Source organism: Nannospalax galili, unplaced genomic scaffold (assembly GCF_000622305.1).
Source record: "Nannospalax galili isolate Female #2095 unplaced genomic scaffold, S.galili_v1.0 scaffold281, whole genome shotgun sequence".
In the NCBI taxonomy this organism is placed as follows: domain Eukaryota; kingdom Metazoa; phylum Chordata; class Mammalia; order Rodentia; family Spalacidae; genus Nannospalax; species Nannospalax galili.
Window position 1 is genome coordinate 5387511 of NW_008349068.1, and position 17818 is coordinate 5405328.

General features: G+C 40.2%; 1 protein-coding gene across 4 annotated transcripts in view; it reads right to left on the minus strand.

Moving 5' to 3' along the window:
* Plekhm3 (pleckstrin homology domain containing M3) overlaps positions 1 to 17818 on the minus strand; it is a 188329-nt gene that overhangs the window by 7436 nt on the left and 163075 nt on the right. For 2 of the 4 annotated variants that reach the window (XM_008846201.3, XM_008846202.3), the window contains exon 7: positions 17236 to 17393. In XM_008846201.3, coding sequence (XP_008844423.1) covers positions 17236 to 17393 — 158 coding nt within the window. Of the gene's footprint in view, positions 1 to 2587; positions 3385 to 4334; positions 4390 to 17235; positions 17394 to 17818 lie in introns of those variants that run through there. The other 2 variants (XM_029569900.1, XM_029569899.1) reach the window with 2 other exon arrangements.

Consider the following 17818-nt stretch of genomic DNA (forward strand, 5'->3'; position numbering starts at 1 on the left):
GCTTCATTCATGTTGGGCTCTCCTCCTGCTGTGTTTTTATTTTTGGTTCATGCAATGGCCTCAGATATTACACTTGGTTTGAAATTCAGGCTTTGGTTTAGCTGGATCTCTGACAAGCAAAGGGATAGGCTTGCAGAGCAGGGGTAGAGTCTCAGCTGATTTCCACTCTGCAGAGCCCACAATGAATCAGATAGGGTACAGGAGAAAGGGGACATTATCAGGCATGCAAGTGTGGTTTTGTGTATAGCTACTATGTATGGCACCCCATGTGGTCACTAGCTATTACTGGTTTTTCCAAGAAACCAAGATGATTATTTAAATCTCTTGGCTAAAGGAAAGCTATTGGGGTTCGGTTACTTTAATCTTTTGGGTTGCTGTTTTCTTCTGTCATTGTTTATGTAAATGGACAAAAACAAAGATTCTATAATTTCCTTAAATAGGAAATTGACAACTGTCATGCATGAGTAAATCTATATGTGCATATATGTGCTATGAACACTGTATACATCTATGTGCATGCACACTGTTCAACAAATACACAAAATCTGTTATTAAGGATCCTAAGGTAGGGGTTGGAGAGATGGCTCAACAGTTAAGAACACAGGCTGTTCTTGCAGAAAACTCAGGTTTAAATTCTAGCACCCACATGGTGACTAACAACTGTCTAAAACTCCAGTTCCAAGGGATCCAACACCCTCTTCTGTCCTCCACAGGCACTGCACAACATGGGTACACTTACACATATGTAGGCATAACACTCAAACACATGAAATAAAAATTTAAAAAAATTTAAAAAAAGTTGAAGGTACATGAATAAAATACTATATAAACAAATAATAGGATTTAGTAGTGCCATGCTTTGAGGGAAGTAGAAAGAGTAAAATAATGGGAAGTTAACAGACTTACAAGTCTGTTATAAGTGGGTATTGACAAATGGGGAAAGACCAAGTTTCACAGCAATGGTCTGGAACATTATCTCCAGCTAAGACTGCTCCAGGTTGAACAGCAATTTAACTCTCTAAAGGCCCTCTCTTTTGTCAGCAGGGTAGGAAGAGAAGAAGGGGTCTGGAATTTTAGGTGGTAGGCCAAGGGATCTTGCAGAGGACAAAATGTAGGACATCTGAAATTACTCATAGTGATTCTGACCTATCCCTCCACACCCCGCCCCCCCCCTTCCTTTTGGCTGACACACAGGAGGACTTCAAAAATGTATCATATGGTTTGATTGAATTGCACGAGACTGGAAAGATCCAGCTCCTTTGGCTAAACATCTGGATATTTTAGGAGCTTATATGCTAGTTTGTAAAGCTATTCCAAAGGTTTTGAATGACAAATGCAAATATAGTAAGATCAAAATCAGAAAATTTAAATCAGGCAACATTTGTGTGGCCCTTCCCTCTATAGAGTGTGTGTGTGTGTGTGTGTGTGTGTGTTATACATACACATATAAATCATCTTTTAAAAATCCTTAAACAATAGCTTCGAGTTAGGTATTATTTGTTTTCTGTTTTTTAAGTCTGTCTGTAAGTTAGTAGCTATAATACAAAACAAGGTGGTGGTTTATTTGGTCCCAAAGCTAGTAAGTGGGCTAGCAACTTTGACTTGATTGTAGTCTTGTGATTTGGATTCTGGTCCTCCTCTTGTTAGTAGTTACACAGTCCTTTAGGTTATTCAACACACACCTAAATACCTGCTGACCCCCAAGCCTTGGAAAGACAATTGACATGTCCTGCAATGATGTTTTTATCTGCCCTTTAAGCCTGAGTTAATTAAGGAAAAGCTTTCCCTAATTGCAACCCGCAAAGCACTGGGCTTTTTCTGGACCTGGACTTTGAATTTGTAAGCCAAGCTGGGCTAATACCTTTGACAAAAGCTTTACTTAAAATCTGGATTCGAAGTAGAATGCAAACAAGGGTTAATTAATTCATTTGTTAATTTTACTACCCTACTGAGGACATTAACTCACCATCATCCTTTGTGCAAATGCTTAATAAATCCTTACTGCTAATCTGTGGACTGGGAGAGAAGTCTGTCATAGTCTAGGATGAGTTTAAAACCACAATAGATTCGGCATGAAACAACAGAAGCTGGGGGAAGGGAAAAACTAACATTTCTGACACTAACTGTGTTTTAAAGTTTACCTGGCAGTCACTATAATGCTCAAGAACCAAATGCTTACCTTTTCTTGGGATGACTTTGGGAAAATGTGTTTGCTCTTAGAGAAAATCAAGGCATGGCATGTTTAAACATTTTTACTGCTGCTGACTAAGTTAGAATATACTGAAATTGTAGCTATTGGGAACTAGAAATAAGAGTGATGGATTTCTGAATAGGTTCCTAAAGTGTCTCAAATTGCTCAGGAGGCTGAGAGATGCTTAGAAACGCTTAACACGGGGGCAGTTGGGCAAGAGAATGTTATTAGGCTAATGCAGATTAAAACAAATACCTACTTCTGTTGATTCACTAGTCTACTTTTAAAAATATAAAACTGAAAATTTCAACTATCAAGTTTTTATGAAGGATGATTTTAAAAATAAATAAAAATTTATAATACTTATAATAGTTTATTCAAGAATCTGAGACTCATTTAACATAGCTGAACTTCTCACTTAGTAGAGCCAAAATAAAAGTTCAGGCATGAGTATGCTAGAAAATGTACACACACACACACACACACACAAATCGAGAAAATAAGTCTGTCTATCTTTATGAGCAGATAAGTTGCTTACATCACTGGTTATTGATGTAAATTTAATGAACAGTTATCACTTTATATTATCCCCATTTGTCTCCTGCCATCAAGCCTATTCTCTTATGTAACAAGATGGCGTTATGTAATTTTCTCATGGTTTGTTCTGGGGTAGTGATGCCAGGTGAAGGAATCCCGCAAAGGAATAGCACAGCCATTCCCCTGGGGAAGCCTTCTTTCTGTCATTGTTTTGGGATGGTGGCCTGAGCAAGACCTCAAGCCCCTGTGTAGGAAAAACTGAGATGAAGAACTTTCTTGGTAGTAGGGTCGGCCTAGGAGGAGACTTCAGTATTTTCCAAGCCTGAAGGGGCTCTCGACTAGGGTAGGCCTTTCTCCACTACAGTCTATCTTAAATGCACTCTCAGAGAAGCCAGAGGACGGATGATGTCATTTTTCTTGATGGAGACTTTGACATTCAGATTGTCTTTGACTAAACTTGCAGGCACTGCAGGAAACCACTCTGGCTCCTACACCTCAGACCTTGCTCCCTCCCCTACTCTGGGGCTTCTCTGCTGCCCAGATAGTCTCTTTTGAGTCCATATTTTGAAGATTTTTCTTTTCAATCACTGGTGCAAGCTGCTTTCCAGCTGAGTCTTCTAATTTAAATTTCCTTTTTCTCTACCATCAAGGATTCCCTTTTTTGAAAAAAAAAAAAAAAAAAGTAGATGTGAACTTTTTAAGCACGGCTTTGGGACATATCCACCCACACTGGAACTTCCAGTTTATGTTTAATCTCTTCCAGTTAGTGGCTTACTATGTTTCCCAGGCTGGATTTGAATCAGTTTTGGGCTCATTATCTACAAGTTTATCTATTATGTTATTGTTCTCATTGCAAAACAATTCACAGACTTCTGGTTTTCCCATGAATTATTTCTTTTTCTATTTTCTCGTTAAAAGGCTATAGAATTCTTCCCATTAATTGTGAGAACCACAATGACCACCAACTACCCCAAAAGTGAGCCTAGTGCAGGGTGGTGAAGTCTCATTCCTCAAGATGGTTTGGAGTGCCCCCAAATTTCAGGGCTAGTGCCTGACAGCAGGAATGGCCATAGATTCCGCAGGCTGAATCTCCAGGAGTCATAGGCGTGCTGCTAGGTGGGGCTTGCAGCCTCTGTGGGGTGGGAGTCATGGCCCAGGACTGCTGAGCAAACCCTGGCTCTGTTGAGCTCTAAGCTTTGGTGTGATTCAGTTCAAATAGAGACAGTGTGCGAGTATCCTGTGATGTGCTGAGTCTTTACATATTATAAGTACTTTGGGAACAACAGGGATAGAAAAGATGATTACTGGTAGTTGTGGATCTCATATGCAGATGTTTCTTGATACAGCAATGTTGAGTGGTTTAATATTCAGAATCCTGTAGGTACTTAATAAAGATATGGTAATATGTATTAGATGCTGATATTAAAATTAAAAAAATTTAAACTATTTTATTATTTTTATTTTATGTGTATGTGTGTATTGCCTGCATGTAGGTAAGTGCACCCATGTTGTGCAGTGCCCGTAGAGGACAGAAGAGACTGTCGGATCCCCTAGAACTGGAGTTATGGACAGTTGTTAGTTGCCATGTGGGTGGTAGGATTTGAACCTGGGTCTTCTGCAAGAAGGGTCAGTGTTCTTAACTGCTAAGCCATCTCTTCAGCCTGGAATAAAAAATAATTTTTTTTAAATGACAGCTTTAATGACATTACCATCCATATTCTCAAGAGTAGCTGTACAGGAAAAAAAAATCTCCAAGTACACACAAGTATGACAAACCTAAGATACTATTAAGCCTTTTGTAATTAATTCAAAAGCACAAAACAGTTAATTTCAGAACATACTGCTCAGTCTGAAAAGTCAACATTTTTTGAATGGAAAGGTAAATATTTTTTCCCTTCCCCATTGTGTACTCAGGTTACTTATTTACAGTCCAGTGTTGAAGGAAAAGTATACACTAAAAGTGACCTGAAAGATGTTTGTAAATTAAATTATTTGAGTAGTTTAGCAAAGTTCAAACATTAAATATTATCTCTCGCCTGATTTTGCCTTCAGTGTCCCAACAAAACATACATGTCCCTAACATAAGGTAGGTTGCTAGCTGTTACTCAATAAGGTCACATATTGTGATAATGTCTACTTAAATTAAAATTTCCTAAGATTAGTTTAAAAGCCAAGTTTAAAAGTTTCCCATTTAAAACCATTTAAATAAAGTATGTTAATAAGTAGAGATTTGCAAAATTAAAGTAAAGCAAACCATCCACCCATCCATCCATTCATAAATTACTCACTGAGCAGTTACTATGTACTGTTCCAAGTGGAGCAATGAGCAAAACAGAACATGTTCATTTCTTCACAGAGTTTATATTCTTTCAAAAAAGAGGCTGAATCACAGTTTGAATTTGCATCTTAATTTCCTCCGGTAAAGAGTATCAAAATCAGTCAACTTTGCTGAAGCATTATGACAAATTACTGCATGAATATAAATCACTAAAGGCACAGCTGAAGGAAAGCTCTCATATGTTTTGCTAATAAGAGCCTAGAAAGGTGCCATATGCCATTCTAAGGTAGGTAGGTAGGCCCAGATGATGAAGACTATGATCTCTCCATGAACTAGCTTGTTTCTACTTTTTTTTTTGGTCTTTTTGAGACAGTGTCTCCCTGTAGCCCCAGCTGTCCTGGAACTCACTATGTAGACCAGACTGGCCTTGAACTCACAGAGATCTGCCTGCCTCTGCCTCCCTAGTGCTCGGATTAAAGAAAGGCGTGCGCCACCACACCTGGCTCTACTTATTAATTTTTAAAATATTTTATTTATTATTTTTATTTTATATGTATGAGTGTATCGCCTGCATGTGAGTGCACCTGTGTTGTGCAATGCCTCAGAGGTCAGAAGAGACTTCAGATTCCTTTGGAACTGGAGTTAAGGACAGTGTGTAGTTGCCATGTGGGTGCTAGGACTTGAACCTGAGTCCTTTGCAAGAGCAGTCAGTGCTCTTAACTACTGAGCCATCTCTCCAGCCCCTGCTTATTAATTTTTAAACCATTTAAAATTTTCTTTTTAAAATTACTTATCAATAAAAGTTTATAGATTAAGTGTGATTATTTGGGGGTCAGATATAATCTGACAAAAAGGAAGTTATAAAATTATTTGTTCAAGATAACCCTAGTTTTAGATATTCATGCATATGTGTAGAAAAAAACAAGTTCTAGAGAATGTCTTTATACTTCTGTGTACTTTTCACATTTTCTATAGTAAACATTTTATAGTTAGAAAGTTAAAATAGATTTAAACGATGATGCACATTTTCCTCTCTAAACAACAAAAGATTAGGTTGTCTGGAATGTGTAAAAACAAGGCAATATTAATGAGATATCTAACTTAGAAGCTTAGTAAGAAACATGTCTTGACAACAATCTATTGAATGGTCTCCAAAGACAGTGATGGCTTCACCAGGTGAACACTGTATTTATCAAGAGGCTGATGGCAGAAGGGGTTGGATCAGCCCCAAGGGGTTCATAAAAGTCTTGTCTATGTTAGTAGATATTCTGAATTTGGGCATGAGAATATGAAGCCCCTGGACCTAGGTGAAATGTCACTTACTATGTTATTCTTTGAATAAAGTTAACAAGAAAAAAAAAAAAGAAAACCCAAACTTCAGAATACGCCTTCCTCAATATCCACCCAGCACTGTGCTGAAAAGCATTTTTTTTCTTTCCCCAAATCAAGGCTAATCTTGACTGAAGTACACTGAAGAGTGGGCAGTCATGAGGCCTACAAGGAGCAGAATCCCATTTTGGAACCTCATTACCCTTTTCCTGCTACTCACAAGATATATGTACTTACTGGACTAGTATTTTTCCCCCTCTCCAGATGTCTACATGGTCTCTGCAGTCCCTTCTATTAAACTGATGATTCTAAATCCCAGGTGGTCTGTTCTCCACTGAGCGTTAGGGGATCACTGGGAAAGTTCCTTAGCAATGTGATCTCAGAGTCAGAAAAACAAGCAGCAGGTGGAAACAGGTAGTTCCCCAGAAAAGTCATCTAGGAAGAGAAGCCCAGGTTTCCTTCAGCCCTTTCTAAGATTCTACACCCCACTACAATACTCTTTCCGTGGCTGCTTCCCAAGAAAAACCATAGAAGGGAAATGTCATTAAAAAAGAGTCTACACATGGGGGCAGCTCTTCCTCCCTAAGCCAGCCAGCCAAGGCTGTTGCCCTCTATTGTTAACAGGATGTGGCAGGACTGCCAAGCACGGCCCACAAACCTGCTAATTAGGTACACTGACAGTGTTTGCTTTGGAACCATTTACCAACAAAGGAATGTGTCAGGCTGATTAGTGAGAAAAGGGTATGTAATGTATGTGTATCTGAGTCCAGATGAGGCCATAGGCCAGGAATTCAGTCTGTTTGTGCAAGGACTCACAGAATGGAGGCTGAACAAATAGGAAGCTACAGTATAAGATTGCTTCTGGGCAGTGCTGCTCTCACCTCTCAAGTTTTACTGCACCTGTACGCCTCCCCTCAAAACACCCTGCTGCCCAAACATTTCACAAACAACTATGTTCCAAAAAATGACAAACTATAACTGACTCCTCAGGAAAATGGAAGACCTTTCTAAGGCTGGGGGGAGGGGCAAACCTGCAGTTTATTATTACTATTATTGTTATTTTGACACCTAAGTGACAACTTTAGGCAAAACATGTGACATTGACTCTCCATGCATATTGTCTATATGCAACAGGGAAATGGCAACAGAAAGCATAGCTCCTAATGCACTATTCAATTTCTGTTGAGAAAAATTAGGCTCTAGGGGAAGAAGGAATTCAACATTTACATAATAATGCAGCATCTCTCTTTTTAAAACAAACCTCTGTGAGGTTTGACTGCAGTTAGGTATTTGAAACTTCATGAGTCCATGAGACTTGAAAGGCAGAAAGTGCCAATGCCAACGTCAAGAACAACATCTATTCCCCAACAAGTTTAGGTCCTCATGGTCAGGGCAGTAGGGTTGGCAACTGGATGCTTCAAAAGGTCAAGTGAACTAGCAGGGACCTTGACACAATGCTGTACAATCTGGATGATTCTGGAGTTTGGCCAGATGGATGAATGCAACAAGTTTCATTTTCTAAGTTCTTTGGAAAGGCTCTGTGTGTGTGTGTGTGTGTGTGTGTGTGTGTGTGTGAGAGAGAGAGAGAGAGAGAGAGAGAGAGAGAGAGAGAGAGAGACTCCCTGTAGCCCAGCTGGCCTGGAACTCACTATGTCACTATGTAGACAAGGTTGGCCTCCATCTCACAGAGATCTACCTGCCTCCTGAAAACTGGGATTAAAGGTGTGTGCCATCACACCCGGCCTTGGAAAAGCTTTAAAAAATATTTCCCCTCTCTTTTTCTTTTGTGAACTAACTTGATGAAACAGATTTTCCATATGGAAATGAGAAGGAGCTCAGGCAGTCTCACTCGCTGTGCGCATTTCTGTAAGGCCAATATTCATTCTCAAGACTGATGCGGGAAGGGTTCTTTCAAAGTATTAAGACGGGATGTGGTGGTAGAGTGTGTTAACATATGTAAAAATTCAGTGTCCGTGTGTTCAAGGTCCTGTGAGCCATTGTTATTTCCTGGAGGAGCATGAGGACCACGTGGCAAGCAGTGTCTAGTCTGTACTTCTGAACCTCGTGCATATTCATGCACCAACCCTTTTAGAAGAGAAACTCCTGAGTAAATGCCCCTGTAACATGCAGGAAGAATACCACTCTGATACCTTCCCAAAGGCAAATTTGTTGGCCAGTGCTCCTGCCAATCCAAGAAATCCCTAAAAAGGCAGGTCAGCAACTCTGGCCTGTGCGCCTCACACTTTCAGTATGCTGCTCTAGATTTGGGAACATTGAAAGTTCCTTAACTGGTTAGTTTCAAAAGTTTTGCCAGCATTTTAATGAATGCATACACACTTGTGTGAGCTAACACACAATAAGTACTTATGGAATGCATACAATATGAGGACACTAAACTTAGTATTAAGTATAATCTTACAGAATACCTGCATCTGAGTATAGCCCCAAAGGGTACAGCAGTCAAAAAGTCATTAGAGTATAACACTCTGTATTTGAATACTTGTGTGGATATCTTGCCTGTCACATAAGAAAAAGAATCAGCCAAAGGGCTGGAGAGATGGCTCAGCAGTTAAGAGCACTGACTGCTCTTGCAGAGGACCTGGGTTTGATTCCCAGTATCCACATCGTGGCAAACCGCTGTCCATAACTCCAGTTCCAAGGGCTCTGACGCTCTCTTCTGAACTCCATGGGCATTTCATGATATGGGTGCACTTACACACATGCAGGCAATACACTCATATACGTAAAATAAAAATAATTAACAAAATATTTTTAAAAAATCAGCAGGGGCTATAGAGATGGCTCAGCAGTTAAGAGCACTGACTGCTCTTGCAGGGGACCTGGGTTCGACTCCCAGCACCCACATGGTGGCTACGAACCATTCTTAACTCCAGTTCCAGAGGAATCCAAAGCCATCTTCTCACGTCCGCAACATTGCATGACACGGGTACACTCACATAATGCACGCAATACACTCATACACATAAAAAAAAAAAAAAAAATCAGCCAAGCCAAATGGACCAGGACAGGAAGGATGGCACTGACTTAGGACGACTGTCTGAGTTTGCAGGCCTCCCATCAAGACAGATGCATGCAGTGTTTCAAGATGAAGTATTTGTGTACTTGTAGTCCTAAAGCATTTCAAGATCAAGAATAGCATCTTCACAGAAATGCTGAAAACAGGATGTCCTCTTAGCAGCATTAGAAAGAGGTCCTTAACAGCAAGACGATTAGTGAAGTGTGGAGATGTTTGAAAGAAAGCTGCATTGGAGACAATTTAAGGATTTAAAAGAGAAGCCTCAGTCCCAGTCGCTGTGGGTTCATGCACCTTGTTTGCCTCTTCTATGTTCGCTGTCTCCCCTGAAGTCTTAGTACACTATCTCCCTAATCTTCTGACCTGTAATTCTCAGTTAGAGTTCTTATTTCTTATTCTCAAGGAGGAAGTGTGTTGTGATTTCTGTTTCTCTAGGATGTGGGAATTTGTCATTGTTTTAAAGTGTTTATCTACCCTTAAAGCTGCTTTCCTTGTAGCCTTCCAAAGGATGAATGCTGGATTAAGTTTAGGTAAAGCAGCATCTTCTATTGTATTTAAAAACCTGCAATTCGGACATAATGTTTTTCTTACCTAAGGTAAAGAGATGTAGGTGTTTAATATGTGTCTGAGGGGTGGTGGGGAGCATGGGATGGTGCAACAACTTGGGGTTAAGGTGAGGCATCCTCAGCTTCCCTGCCTGGGGGATGCAGAGTGGGACTTCCTCTTTTATCCCTGTCACAATAGCCCTTCCTTCACTTGAGGTCTATCTTGCCCCTTCTCAATCTGACCATGGCAGGTGTCCAAACTCCCAGGGGAGCAAGTAAAGGGATCATTCACAAGTGCAGCTTCAGGGAGGTATTTATAAAGGCAGATCTAAATAACTTTTCCAATTACTTTTAGGGTATATATTGCAGGCTCCTTTGAAGACCACAAGTATGAAGAAAGAGTGATGTATAATGAAAAAGCATGACTGCTGGAGTCAGATGTATTTATGGGTTTTTTTGCATTATTTCTTGGGGCAAGTTAACTGCCTTCTCTAAACTTAAGTTTCCTTATTGTTAAAACAAAAGTGGGCCAGCAAGATGGCTCAGCAGGTAAAGGTACTTGCCACCAAGCCTGATGACCTGAGTTTGACAGCCAGAACCCACATGGCAGAAGAGAGAACTGACTCCTGAAAATTGTCCTCTGATCTTTACACATGTTATGGCACATGTGACTATGCACATATACACATGCAAGTGCACAAAATAAATAAAGTGTAATTTAAAAATTTAAAACAGGTGACAACTGTTCCCTTAGTGGACACGCATAAGAATGCGTTGAGGAATGTAAACTGCTGGAACTGGTATTAGTAAATATTCATTTTTTCCAGTCCTCATGATTCCAGCATATTCTCTCCCTGTGTCAGAGAGGAAGCCCTAGAAATTGGCACTAGGGGCATATTTTCAAATTATAGTCAGGAAGTTTTCTCTTACATAATGATTAATAAGGAAAAGAAAGTCCAAGTTGACTAATGATTGCTATATGGTCATAATTTTTAAAAAAGCAGTGCTAAAATTAAACTGAGTATATTCCAATATTAAAGTACCTGGATCAGCACGAGACTCCACATGAAGATCCCAGACACTGTGGAACATTTCTTTCTCTCCTACAACGCACATCACTCTGTGGATGTGACAACATGTTTTAACAGAACCGCCTCATGACTCCTATGTCCCTCAAGCTGCCTGCTGTGAGCAAGGGTCATCTCACTGTGTCTCCAGCACCTGGCCCAGTGCACACACAGGACATGCTCAAGAGATCACTTAGTGAGAACAGTTCAAATACCTGCAAGTTTTGTTTTTTTTTTTCTTGTGTGCATGTGTGTGCACATTTGTGTGTGTAAGTGCTGCTGTGCGCGTACCATGGAGCATGCGTGGAGGTCAAAGGACAATCTCGGTTGTTGGTGCTTGCTTCTGCCTTGTTTGGGGCAGGGTCTTTTTGTTGTTTGCTGCTGTGAACACCAGGCGAGCTGGCCTGTGAGCTTCTGCAGATCACCCTGTCCCACCATCCATTTCACTGTAGGAGCACTGCAATTCTAGGCATGGGCACCACATTCGGATTTTATGTGGGTTCTAGGGATTCAAACTCAGGTCCTCACACTCGCATAAGAAGTGTTTTATCCACTGAGCTATCTGCTCAGCCCTGAAATTTTTTTTAGAAATTAAACTATAATAGTACTGCTAAAATGATGTTTGGATCTAAAAGAATATTAAATACTAAGGACAAAGAGGTGCTGAATTTAGTAGGATGGTCAAAGGCATAATTTAGTGAATTTCTAAATATCTTCTTTCTAAAATTTTTACATAAAAATTTTAAAACATGGTTTATTATGGAAGATGCCAAATATACTCAGAAATAAGGAGAAGAGCACAATAAATTCCTGTACACCTCTCACTGAGCTTCAACTCTGCCAATTTTTGGCATTCTCGTCCACTCATGTTCTCCCCAGATTATTTTGAGGCAAATCTCATACATCCTATTCTTTCATTCACAAAAATTTCAGCTACACATTTAAAAACTGACCTTATTAATCAAATTATTTTAATTTATCATATTGATTTATTCAACAAATGAATAGGTTTTAAACTACCAACTTGGCGTTTCTGACTAAAAGTTTCCTTTGGTAAATTTTCATCATTTCTTTTTGCCTTTTCCCATAGACTGTATAAATTGCTCTCGGAGTTTAACTGGAAACTGAACACCAAGAGGAAGTGCAATGGGTTCTTGAGAAGTGTTATCAATCTGGATTCCAGGAAGTCAGGTCAAGGTTCCTTCTGACTCACACAGTGCAGGCTGGGAGAGCTCCTCTGACTAAGGGAGAAACAGGATTGCCAATAGCTGCGTGCTCTGTCCCACTGGGTAAAGCCCTCCTGAGCCTGTGCACAGGACAATAGGGCCATTTGGTGAGAATCTAGGGATTCTGGATCCAATGCCCGTACTACTTTTGAGGGGACAGTCTTTCCTGTGCTCTTTGAAAATAAAGACCCTGGGACTTAAACCAAATCTTCCAGAAGATTCTGGTGTGCATTCCTAGTTAAGGAACAAGTTTAGGAGCCTGCAGTCTTCAAAAATATGTGTGAAATCTCTTGCTCAGCTCTTGGCCTTGAGTGTTATTCTCCAGTAAAGTCTCCGTGGACATGTGGCTGCATCTCAGAGAGGGCAGGAGATCTAAAGTATGAGCCTGCAGCAACTGGTAATGCCAGAAAGGAAGAAAATTCTCAACAGCAAGCAAACACCCCCCATATCATATAACCCAAAGCATAAAATCGCTGTGCATGTGATGTGCACAACGCACCATGAATCCTTCCTGATGAGAATATGTAAATAAGTCCAAAAATAAGTAAATGGGAAAAAAGACAAATCTCCCAAACAGGATTTCAGATAATTTTGGGCATGCTCTGCTCCTGGGAGGGTGAAGCCACTCCCCACTCCTTATGGGAGGGCTGCATGGTGACTTCCATCCAAAGAGGACAGTGTGGGAGGGGAGGAAGAGTAACTTTACAGCAGAGGAATCTAGCGTAAACACTAAGGTGATAAGCCATGATGGTGGTGGCACCTGCCAGAGCAGGGGATGAAAACAGCACTTTACCTCTGTGCTCTTCTTCAAGTGCAGAAAGCCCAGTCTAATTTTTGTTTGTTTGTTTGTTTGTTTTTATAGATAGGATTTTGCTATGTGTAGGCCAGGCTGATCCAAATTCATGCTGTAGCTCAGGTGGCCTTGAACTTGTGGTGATCCTTTGGACTCTCTCTCATGAGTTGCTGGGATGACAGGTATGCACAACAATGGCTGGTCTTAGTCTAATTTCAAACAAAATTCAGGCATACCCAACAAGGGTGCGAATGTTCCTCAAAATAGTCAAGATCTTCAAAATAAGTAAAATCTGAGAAACTGTCATGGCTAAGAAAAGTATAAGAAGAAGTGAAAACGAAATGGAATGCACTATCCTGACAGAAAATGGATTAGCAGAAACTAAGGAAATATAAGGAAAAAAACAACTAGGGGACAAATTAGTACTGGTTCACTCATTCTACCAGATGCACCAGTCTCATGTCAGGCTGGGAGCTGGGTGCGGGGAAATGCTGTACTAGCTTTGTAATTTTTCTACAAATCTGAAATTGTTCTAGTAAAGTTTGATGGTTCAGCTTTGATCTTGGAGTCAACTGTTTCTATGAACAGATGCTTAATAACAGAGTTCTCATGTACCCTCAATGTATTCCCTTATTATTAGTGTATTACAATATTGTAGCAGTGTGGCACATTTGTTACAATTAACGGACCAATACTGATATGTTTATTTATTCAAAATTCACAATTTATACTAAGTTCACTCTTTGTTGTCCAATTCTTGGGTTCTGGCAAATATATAATATAATGTCATATGTGCCCCACTAATATATCAAAAAGAATGCTTTCACTGTCCTCCAGATCTGTTTCACCTAAACATCTTTCCCCTGTCCAGAATCTCGGAAGACTGATTTTTTTAAAAACTGTTTCTACAATTTTCTGTTTTCTAGATTGTCCTAGAATTTTGTGACTTGTTAGCACATTTCTTTTACTGCAGAATAATATTCCACTGTATGGATATACCATAATTTATTCACCTACTGACAAACTCATAGTTGCTTCCAGTTTTGGTAATCATGAACATCCATATGCATGCTCTCAAATTAACATACATTATCAATTCCCGTTATTTAAAAGCATTTTGTTTAATTGTCTAATGCTCCTATCTTTCTTTTGCTCATTTTAGTGAGAGAGAGAGAGAGAGAAAGAGAGTGAGAGAGAGCACTATGTGGTGAGGTATATGCACATGTGTATGTGGACACATGCATCTGTGTGCAGAGGATGGAAACAGACATTGGGTATCTTCCTCTATCATTTCCCACCTTAGTTTTTGAGACAGGGTCTCTCACTGAGCCTGAACATTTCAGCTAGGCTGGCTGGCTAGTGGGAACCTGGGATTCACTTGTCTTCCCTCCTCCCAGCACAAATACTGGGGTTACAGGCATGCATGGGCAGGCCTGGCTGTTATGTGGGTACTGGGGATTCTAAGTCATGTCCTGTTGCTTGCACAGCAAGCACTCTTACCTGCTGAGCCATCCCCCCACTCCCTATTACTGATTTCTCGTTTAACTTCATTGTAATCTGAGAGTACACTTACTCTGTTGAGTTTGTTCATGTGTGTTAGGCTGCAGAATGTAATCTCTTTGGTGAACATTCTACCTGTGATTGGACAGAACACCTATTCTGTTGCTGTCTGATGAAGTATTCTGTAGATGTAAGTTAGACCCATGTACTGGACAGTGCTGTTTAGTTTAACCATGTGCTTTTTAGATTCTCTGCCTATTGGATCTGTCTGTTACTGGCATCTGTCACAATGGATGCATCCATGTTTCCTGAAGTTCCATCAATGTTCCGATTCTTTGCACATGTTGAGGATATACATACATATTAAGTCAATTCTCATGCCTTTATTCTTGTGTGAAGGGTTGTTATTATTTCTTTAAATATTCAAGAAGATTCACAGGTGATGCCATCTGGCCTCTTTGTGGGATGTTTTAAAATGAGTACTTTTGTCTCTCATTTGTAAGTCTATTTGAATTTCTATTTCTTCTCATCAGTTTTGGTAATCCATCTTTGTAGACATCTGTCAGTTTATATAACTTGTGTAGGTTGTTGGAATAAACTGGCTTAAAAGTTATAGTTCTTTTAATTCCTGTACCTTTCCATTACTGATTTTAGCAATTTATGGTTTTTCTCTTCTAATCTTTACCCGTCCTTTTCCCAGCTGTTTTGAGTTGCTTGCTCTTCTTTAGTTTCTTTTAGTACCGAGGACTGAAGCAGAGCTTCACGCATGCTTCATGCTATGAAAACACTGTGCCCTGAACCCCCTTCTTTAGCCTCCTGAAGTGGAAGTTTAAGTTATTGATTGGCAGCTTTTTTTCCTTTCTTTCTTCTTAAATTTACTGAGACGTGTTCTGCCCCCTAACATATGACTTACTCAGTTGGAAGCATCTTTCTGTTTTGTTTTTTCAGACAGGGTCTTCCTGTAGCCCCTGGCCTGGAACTTGCTATGTAGACTAGGCTGGCCTTGATCTCACACAGATCCACCCACTTCTGCCTCCCAAGTGCTGGGATTAAAGGCATGTGTGCTACCAAACCCAGCTTGGTTGGAAACATTTTGATTTACATTTTTTTATTATGCAGTTTTATTACAATATTATTCATGTGCCATAAATTCACCCTTTTAGAGTACAATTCACTGAGTTTTAGGAGAGTCACAAGATTATGTGAGTGTCACTGCAATCTACTTCTAGAATCTACTTCTTGCTTCATCAAAAAAACCCATGTGCCCAATCAATAGTCACTCCTTTTGCCTCTCCCGGCAAGTCCCTGGCAACCACTCATCTACTCTTGATTGGCTTATTTGGGGCATTTCATAAAAATAAGAGTCATATAATATGTGGTCTTTTGCATCCAGTTTCTTTCAAGTCTATGTTGTAGCAGGTTTCAATTCTACATCCCCTTTGAAGGATAAATAGTTCACTTTGTGAATAGGTCACATTTTGTTTATTCATTCAGATGAAAGGCATTTAGGTTGTTTCTGTTTTTAGACTATCAAGAACACTGTTGCTATGAACATTTGTGTACAAGTTCTGTGTTACAACGTATGTCCAAAAAAGGTGCCTAATCTATACATGATGAATTAAGGATCTGTACTCAGAAAACTAGAGGCGTGTGTGTGTGTGTGGTATCTGTGTGTCTTTCTATGTATGGAGTTAACCCAAATTCTTGCATGTTTACAAACAGTCTCTGAGCTTAAAAAGAGGCCAAAAGGGCTGAGTCAACCTTACTATCTTAGTTTTATCCTACATGCTGCAACTTCCCTGGCTCCAAGCCTCACCTTCTGCTCTGAACCACAATGTAAGTGAGCTGTGCAGGGTGGAAATGAGCCATAACATTCATGGCCAAAGAAGCTAGTGCACACACAGAGTGCATACTTCTGTTATGCTTCTGGGTGCAAAGGAATGTGATATGTATACTTCTAGAATTGAGAGGCAATATTGAAAATTCCGATTCCAAGTTAGTGGCGGGGGGGGGGGGGGGGGGTGGATCAACCATCAATCAGTGGATGTGTTGATGCCCAAACATTATTTTGGTTAGAAAACTAATCCCACAAAATTCCCACTTTTCCCTCCTTTGGGTCCTAAAACTTTCATCACTGCACTGCTGCGCCTGTGGAGAAATGCATGTGGTGAGTAGGCGGCTGTCCACTGGGGTTAGAGTTAGAGTTGCAGTTCTAGCAGTCAATCTAGGTTTGGCCTGAGAAGGTGATTTCCCATTTCCAGTCACTTAGCTCTGAAAGCTAGGCAGGATTTTCTCCTCCTAATTGTCATTCTAAAACTGAACCTGAACGTTATTGCCTAATAAGGTAGAGTTAGGTGGGGTTTCTTTGCAACTCTGTTAACTCCATCTTTGTAAAGGTAGCAGATAAAGGACTGGAAATAGGAAACCAAAGGGTGAAAGATTTTCTCCAATAACAAGGGAAACCTGAGTCAGGTTAGGAGAGAGACATATAATACTTAGACAAAAGTTGGCACAATTTGGCCAAATAAAAGTGCAAATGACATACTCAGACATTCTTTTTTTGAGACAGACTCTCACTATGTAGCCCTGCATGGACTGGAACTTGTTATGCATACCAGGCTGGCCTTGACATCACAGAGATTCGCCTGCCTCTGCTTCCCGAGTGCTGGGATTACAGGTGTGCGTCACCAAGCCTAGCCTTTAGATATTCTTTTGTAAGATAAGATATTCTTTACCTGCTTGTTGAAATATCTTCAAAAGGGTAGAGGATCTCGCCATTGTTACAGATTTCGCAGATGAACCCCTTCTGGCTACAAAGGCTGCAGCTGTATACGTGTGAGGTGGCAAATTTAATGACCTTGCCCAAGAATGGAGCCAGCTTTCCCTCTATTACCTGTGGAAAGAGAAATGGGACGGGGAAGCACATTGCTGAAAACAGAAATCTTGCAGATATGGGAAAGGAAAAGAATTCCTTTGCACAATAGGAAAACCTCTGATTATACTTTCTCAGCAACTCTGAGTGAGAAAAGGCATAGGATTTCTGCTCCAAGAGAACCCTGGTTGAAACCACTGGAGGTTGGAAAATAAAGATGTGGAAGTTTCTTTTGTATTCCCCTTTCTTTGCAGTGTGGTCTGAGGCATGTAAGATGCTGCCTGAGGAGAGCAACTTCCCAGTTAGGGGTGGCAGGAGAGAAGTGCAGTTTTGTAAAACATGCTGGGAAAACATGAGTGTTTATGTGATTAGGTCAGCAACATCTTTTCTCTGAGAGTTTTCTTTTTATCATCTCCCCCATGGACATGTAGCAAATGTAAAAAAAA